Here is an 8,271-nt window from a genome sequence, read left to right as displayed (position 1 = left end):
ATGAAGGGCTTTTGCCCGAAATGTCGATTTTGCTGAAGCTCCTCGGATGCTGCCTGAACTGCTGTGCTCTTCCAGCACCATTGATCCAGAATCTGGTTTCCAGCATCTGCAGTCATTGTTTTTACCTAAGTCATTAGCCATAACCTACTGCAGTAACATTTAGGTTCCAGAGAGGAGGAACTGGAACCACAAATCGCCAAGTCTTGGTGTCACAAGATCCATCGAACATAAAAACTACATACACTAAAACGACTACATTTAACAAACCTACAAAGCTATCAAAGATTATATACAAAAAAAAACAAAAACAAACATATAACGAGCCAATGATGCTGAATAGGGGAACTCACCCCCTGCCCAAAGGGGGCAACTACCCATCCCAAAACCAACTTCCCATCCTGCTGCCAAGACTGCAGGTTGGGCATTTAAATACCTGAACCGGGTATAAACTGCCCGTAAGTAGGCATCTAGCCATCCCAACCATTTTCCCTCCTCCTAGCTAGACCTGCACTGCAAACACAAGCAGAAAAGAAAGAAAATACACCAGAAATAGAAATGTCAATAAAAAAAATTTTTAAAGAAAAAAGGGGTTAATACCGCCCCCCCCCCCCAATCCTTTGGTATAACTTAGAAATTGAAAGTACGCAGCTCAACCGCCACCAAACATGGTTTAAACCAGATTATTACCAATAACAAAAAGGAAAAGAAAGCCCCAACCAGACTTCCGCTGTTATTTAAAGAAAAAAAAGACATACCCAAACAACAATACTATTTGTACATACTAAATTGTTCAGATTAGGTTAATTTGTCCACAAAGTCTCTTGCCTTCTCCAACGTGTCAAAGACATTTACGGATCCATCTAAGGTGACACGAAGCACCGCCGGATACCTCAGAGACTACTGGATCCCAAGCTCCCTCAGTCTTCTCTTGACACCATCATAGGATTTTCCTTTCTGGAAGAACATGGTCTTAGATCCCTTGTGAATTAGGGCTTTTGGATCCTTCCCCTGGATTCTGGAAGCTTCCATGATTCTCTCCTTATCTCTGTAATGATGATACCACACCAGGAGAGGATGAGGACGTTGACCCAGACCTGATCTCTGCGCCATGACCCGGCGAACCCTCTCAATCTTCAAGCCTCTCATTCCAGCCTCCAAGTTAAGGAAGTTTGGCAACCAGTCCTCAATAAATTCCGTCAGCTGCTCACCTTCCTTACCCTCCAGAACACCGACGATCTGAATATTTTTCTCCTGCCCCTGTTCTCAAGATCACCCAGCTGGTCAGGCAAATTACAGACCTGTGTCTCCAGGGCTTGGATCCTATACTTGGAGGAACTGGCATCAGCTTGCACCACTGTGACTCTGTGTTCAACCTCATCCACCCTCTTTTCCAGGTCTCCAAGCTGCTGTTCATGCTTCTGTAGCATGAAAGAGATCGGGGCCATCTTCTCCTCCAACATCTCACAAGATTTCAGGAGCTCCTTCACCAGGGCCTTGTAGGTAATCGAGTCTGAGGATCCTGCAGGCTGGACTGTGGGCCCAGCCTAGATGCTTCTCCTCCCTTCTTCGGCATTTCTGAACAGCGAAAACACAGGTAAGTTGATTTTTCACAATTTCCTGGGACTCCGCGATCTTTCCAGACCCCCAGGATATCACAATGGTCCGGGTTGGGAGGGTTAGAAGTTTGTCCCGCTCGTGCTGCGGTGCAGAGCTCTGCAACGCAATCCTCCTAGATTGTTGCCATCTTGGATCCCCTTACTTGTCCAATTTAATGTGTCCCTGCAATTAGAGTCATAGAGATGTACAGTACAGAAACAGAACCATTGGTCCAACTGTTCCATGCCGACCAGATATCCTAACCTAATCTAGTGCCATTTAGCCCATATCCCTCTAAACCCTTCCCAATCATGTACCCACCAGGTTTAATTTAAATGTTGTAATTATACCGGCCTCCACCACTTCCTTTGGCAGTTCATTCCACACTCGCACCACCCTCTGCATGAAAAACTTGCAACTTAACTCCCTTTTAAATCTTTCCCCTCTCATTGTAAACCTCATAGAGATGTACAGCATGGAAACTGACCCTTCGGTCCAACTCATCCATGCCAACCAGATATCCCAACCCGATCTAGTCCCATCTGCCAGCACCCAGCCCATAGCCCTTCCTATTCACATACCCATCCAGATGCCTTTTAAATGTTTTAAACCTATGTCCTCTTGTTTTGGATTCCACTACCCTGGGGAAAAGACCTTGTCTATTTACCATATCTGTGCCCCTCATGATTTTATAAACCTTTCAATTTTCAATTATAATCAATATTTGCCTCTATGTGAATTTTCAATAACAGCAACATTTTATCTTGCAGCTGAGCCAAAATTGATTCGTGCGGATTAAACATGGACTGCTTGGGTAGAATTGTGCACTGTAGTTAGTTTTGGTTGGAGATGTTTCCTTTCAAACAGATGCTACAGCTATGGATTGAATGTTGTGTGAATTCTGAATCAAATCTATTGCTGAAGCCAGCTGGACTAGACTCCCTGGGAGTAATGTGGAAACCTCCACCCAGTGTGTGCGTGTGTGTGTGGAGAGACTTTTTGAGAGAGTCACCTTTTGTGGAGCCCTCCTGGACATTTCTGATGTAGAGTGTGATACACCAAAATGATTGTCATGACCTCCTGAGTTGGTTAGGCTAATTAAAGTTCAGATACCATAATCTGCCAAATAATGCATCAGCAAAAATCATTTTCGTACAGAAGTGCATGCTTTACTAGAACTTTCCAAAGGGAGTGTTATATATCAACTGATGGGTTTCTATATTGATTAAACCAATGATAATTTAGCCACCATATTCCCTCAGTTAAAAAGAATGTTCTTTTCATCAATTTCTTAGCACTACATAAGCTTTTACTACATTGCACTTGGATCAGTATAAGTGCAGGAATGGTTTGGAGAACAAAAATCAAACAATTTCAAGATTATTGAAGTACAAAAAGGTGTGCAGCATTTGTTTTTCCCAACTTTTTTCAATCAATACTTGCAGAAAGTGGAGCGTACTTGAAATCTTCTTTCGAATGGCCGTGGAAAATGATTAAGAAGACGGAACAATATCTGATGTGACAACAACCTGGGACGTACGGCACTGCTGATGCTGCTCCTATAACAATCTGTTCAAGATGTAGATCATTTGACTTTTTTTTTAACTGGCCTATACTTCACTGGGGCTATCTTGACAGTGGCTTTTAGTGGAGTACCACTGGATAACGATCCCAGTAAGTGATGATTCCGCAAAATGATCCCTGACACCCATCTGAACAATGGTGCTAATAACTCTCATTCAATGTAAATATCAACACCACAAATTTGGCCCAATGATCCAATGGGCCATCTAGTACCTTTAAATTCAATATTTGCTGGTGACACTAAAATTGAATGGCAAATAGAATGTGTCAAATGTTTTTCATGTGGTGATCTCCATGTGCTGCCAACTCCTCCACCCACCCCCACTGCCCTAATGTAGACAATACTCATACATTGCAAGTCCCAGTCTTGTTTTATTCATAGATCAATAAATATTATTGTCACAAATAAATTGCACATGTAAACAAACTGTACAATGAAAATAGTTTTGGAACTATTTTGTATTTTCCCGATGGCCTGTTGATTCAAAGTAACCAGAGGCATAACCTTGTCAACCTGAGTCCGAAGTAAGGTAATATCATGATATTTAAAAGCATTTGCGATGAACGATGGATGGGCCTGCTTCATCGTACTCCTGCTTGCTGATCCACATCTGCTGGAAGGTGGATAGAGATGCCAGAATAGAGCCTCCGATCCAGACAGAGTATTTACGCTCAGGTGGAGCAATAATCTAAAGTATTAAGAAAGATCATTATTTATGTGGACAAAAACTATTTAACCTTAAATCTATCTTCATACATTGCAGTCTGAGAGAACATTTTCAAAATTTTATTTTAGAGTAATAGTATTTTATCAAATTACAAAGCATAATCAAAAGTAGATGGCTAAGGAATAATAATAATAGTATTTACATTAACATCAGTTGAAGGAATAAATTATCTTTTATAATTATTATAGTAAAGGTAGGAGGAGCAATAAGTTTGCCTCAAACTAATGTTAACTGAGTTCCACTCAGAATGTCACTCATTTTATTATAGCTTTAAAAAATTACCTTAATCTTCATGGTGCTGGGAGCCAGAGCAGTAATTTCCTTTTGCATACGATCAGCAATACCTGGGTACATGGTGGTACCACCAGACAGGACATTGTTGGCATATAGATCCTTACGGATGTCAATATCACACTTCATGATGCTGTTATATGTAGTTTCATGAATACCAGCAGACTCCATTCCTGTTTTGATGAATAGACCAAATCTTTATTATGAACTGTTTACTGTTATTATGAATGAAAACTATCAAGCAGCTGACATGAAAATGGTTGCAAGCAATTTAGATGGAAAGGAACACCTTGCACTTGTTCAGATTTATTATATCTAAGTCAGGATAAGACATCTGTTGACAGTTGGCCACCTAACCAATTGATACCAGCCTTCCCATATACACTCATGGTTTTTACAGGCTTACATGCATTATCTCCAAATTTCAATATTACCTGCAGAGGTATAGGAGTATACTTTTAGTATACATGATTCGGAGATGCCGGTGTTGGACTGGGGTGTACAAAGTTAAAAATCACACAACACCAGGTTATAGTCCAACAGGTTCAATTGGAAGCACACTAGCTTTCGGAGCGATGCTCCTTCATCAGGTGATTGTGAAGGAGCGTCGCTCCGAAAGCTAGTGTGCTTCCAATTAAACCTGTTGGACTATAACCTGGTGTTGTGTGATTTTTAACCTTTAGTATAGGCTGTTAGTTCTATATTAATTATACTAAATTTGGTAGGCATTAGCTAGGATTCATTTGCCTCCCATAATTGGGAACTGACAGGAATTGGTGTTTGAGCTTAGGAAACATATGTTTGTAATCTGCATCTTTGTGAATAAATGCTTATAAAAGTTTATTGAGATTGGATCCTGTTTTATCCTTCTAAAGCAGATTTTCTGGGGAGTAACATTTTTATGTCAAAGTATCAATGAAAGTTACACGAAGTTCAGAAGGGGTATATTCATACCTATAAATCAGAATACTCACCAATAAAAGATGGTTGGAAGAGAGTCTCAGGACAACGGAAACGCTCATTACCAATGGTGATGACCTGACCATCAGGCAATTCATAGCTCTTTTCCAGAGAAGATGAAGAGGCTGCAGTGGCCATTTCATTCTCAAAGTCCAGGGCAACATAGCATAACTTTTCCTTGATGTCACGGACAATCTCACGTTCAGCTGTGGACAGACAAGGAAATCATCGAGAGATCCCTTGCTGAATTTCAGAATACAAATAACATGCCCAGGAAACTAGTAAGTGCATACCTGTTGTCACAAAGGAATAGCCACGTTCAGTAAGGATCTTCATGAGGTAGTCAGTGAGATCTCTGCCAGCTAGATCCAGACGCATGATGGCATGAGGTAGAGCATAACCCTCATAGATTGGAACATTGTGAGTGACACCATCTCCAGAGTCCAAGACAATGCCTAGAGAAACAGAGTGCACTTTGAAACATGGGAATCATATTTCCTATCACATTTCCAAAAGCTTTATTGATGATCCTACCTTTATATCACACATTTATTGTTTCAGAGGTAGTGGATACAGGTCAATTTTATATTTCAGTGACTCCAGCAACATAACACAAAATTTAGAAGTAACATATTTAGTGTACGTGAATTAATGATAAGGATTATTAATGTGTTTTAATCAAATTAAAATGGAACAATACATTGGATGATATTTTAAACAATATGTGCAATCAATATTCTTTAAATTTGACTGTTTCCTGGATTTTAAAAGATTATTTGAAGCATCAATCATGTCAGTAAACATCATCATCTGGGACTGTTGTGCTTACCTGTGGTACGACCAGAGGCATACAGAGATAGGACAGCCTGGATAGCAACATACATGGCTGGGACATTGAAGGTCTCAAACATGATTTGGGTCATTTTCTCACGGTTAGCCTTGGGGTTCAGAGGAGCCTCAGTAAGAAGTGTTGGATGCTCTTCTGGTGCTACACGGAGTTCATTGTAGAAGGTGTGGTGCCAGATCTTCTCCATATCATCCCAGTTAGTGATGATACCATGCTCGATGGGATACTTCAGGGTCAAGATACCTCTTTTGCTCTGGGCCTCATCACCAACATAGGAATCCTTCTGACCCATACCTACCATGACACCCTATAATTATAGAAGGACACATTAATTGTTTGAACATTAATTAAGCTGTCCATCTATTCCGTCTACATTATAAAATGGTAATAAACAATAACTACAAACCTACTGCACATTTATTTAATCTAGAATTTAAAGACCAACTTTTACAGACTGACTAGAATCTTTAAGCATACAATTTTAGAAGTACTTGCAAAGGGATGGTTTGTGTGTCCCAAAGTAGGAAGGTTTACCATTCACTGAGGAGACAAGGCTGCCCACTCATGCATTCTTGAGGTGAATAGTGAAAGAGCATTGAGTGTTGGGTACCTGATGCCGTGGGCGGCCAACGATGGAGGGAAAGACAGCTCGAGGGGCATCATCTCCAGCGAATCCAGCCTTGACCAGACCAGAGCCATTATCACACACTAAGGCGGTGGTTTCCTCGTCGTCACACATGGTGATTTGGGATCTACCAAATGAAAGTGGTGTGATGAGACAGCCATAGACATGAAGGGACAGGACTGAAGCACAGGCGCAACACACTTGGAACACTGTGTGGACTCCAAATCAACAGTGAGAGACGTGCAAAATAGCTTTACACATGAATCATTTCTATTATTCTAATTAGCTATTCAACTGCTTTGACTGCAAAGCTGTTTTCATAGCACCAGGTGCCACCTGCATAGTTAAAATAAATCAAGCTGTATATGTTCATATTATATTGACATTGGAATAGTAACTTAAACTATTTCCAATAAGACTTGTTTGGACCCCATCTATGGGGAGTGGCATTCCTAGTCAGATTTCAATTATTACTGGCTGCAAAAAGCTAGGCTTAAGTTGTGCTTGAGATGTTCAATTAAGATAGATGGCCTTGCAGATTAACGAATTGTAAACTCCACTCATAAACTAGGGATATCAGGTTTAACACGATTTAAATTCACGTTGTTCCTGTGTACCGATCCAACTTTATTTCAATGAAAAATAACTCTGCTGCAGTTACGTCGCAAATCGTCTCTGTAACAAGAATATTGAGAAGGCGTCTCGCTAAATGTGGAAGGATCCACTAATGACACCTGATCAAACAATAACGAAGTGCTGGTAGCCAAGCAGTACTTAGGCGCAAGTTTCTAATACTACCTTACATTTGATGAAAATATTTCACAGGGTCAATTTTGCAGGGCTTTAAGATCTGTTCACCCTTTTCAATTCACTTTTAAACTGCGGTGTCCAACAGTGTATGTTTACGTTGTGAGCGCTGTGTCCGCCTGTTCCACCCCGTGGTCTGGACAGGCTTCAAGAACTTACCAGAGAGGCGCCTTCAGTCCACCCGTTCCTCTGCGATGCTGGGTCGGAGATATAGTGAGAGGGAGACGAGGATTTATAATCCCCCTGGTGGGTTGCCGAAACAGAGCGGCCCCCGAGGGAGAGCCCGAGACCTTGTCCTTATTTGGTAGCCTTCACGCCACTGAGCCTCGGTGAAGCCATTAATGGAGAGAGCGGCTGCGGACAGGGAAGCCGCCGAGTGCATGACCAGTCCCAGATTAGCCCATGTAAGGACAGTGTCTCTGGCAACCTGCAAATCTGCGGCGGTCTACACTGAAACATCAAAGGGATAACCAAATAGGGAATTGCAACTGAAAACATCCGTAAACTGCCGAAAAGGCGGGAATGCAAGGGCAAGACCAGAGCCTGGTCCGCAAAAAGCTGGGAAAGTCTATTACTCACGGACTAGCAATAGCGCCACTGAGGGTGTCCGTTAAAGGCACATGCTTTCCGAGAGAGACTTGATTTACAGTAGATTTTACAACCGGATGTTCATGTGAATGGTACAAATGCAAACATTTCTTTAAACGGTTCGGTTCAGGACCTTGGGACTATTTAGTGATTCCAACCCCTTGTAAATTCTGATTTACAACATCGATGATAAAAAAGATGACAAATTGCAGCCTATAAGCATTTTGCATATGTAAACATTTGTT

General features: G+C 41.3%; 1 protein-coding gene and 1 long non-coding RNA gene across 2 annotated transcripts in view; one reads left to right on the top strand and one right to left on the bottom strand.

Moving 5' to 3' along the window:
- Positions 1–3,608, top strand: part of LOC122553750 — an 18,487-nt gene extending 14,879 nt beyond the window's left edge. The window contains exons 2-3 of the long non-coding RNA XR_006312830.1: positions 1,395–1,594; positions 3,042–3,608. This is a non-coding gene — a long non-coding RNA (uncharacterized LOC122553750). The remainder of the gene's footprint in view (positions 1–1,394; positions 1,595–3,041) is intronic.
- Positions 3,533–7,703, bottom strand: LOC122553748 (actin, alpha cardiac muscle 1). The gene is made up of 7 exons (XM_043698030.1): positions 7,598–7,703; positions 6,617–6,758; positions 5,989–6,313; positions 5,453–5,614; positions 5,174–5,365; positions 4,191–4,372; positions 3,533–3,869 (listed from the first exon to the last, which is right to left on the bottom strand). Exons 2-7 carry the CDS (start codon positions 6,743–6,745, stop codon positions 3,726–3,728), a joined length of 1,134 nt encoding a protein of 377 aa, XP_043553965.1. The 5' UTR covers positions 6,746–6,758; positions 7,598–7,703; the 3' UTR covers positions 3,533–3,725.
- Between the last annotated feature and the right edge of the window lie 568 nt (positions 7,704–8,271).

The sequence above is a fragment of the Chiloscyllium plagiosum genome, chromosome 10, assembly GCF_004010195.1.
Source record: "Chiloscyllium plagiosum isolate BGI_BamShark_2017 chromosome 10, ASM401019v2, whole genome shotgun sequence".
Taxonomy (NCBI): Eukaryota; Metazoa; Chordata; class Chondrichthyes; order Orectolobiformes; family Hemiscylliidae; genus Chiloscyllium; species Chiloscyllium plagiosum.
Note: the sequence above shows the minus strand (reverse complement) of the source record. Positions and strands in the feature narration are given on the sequence as shown.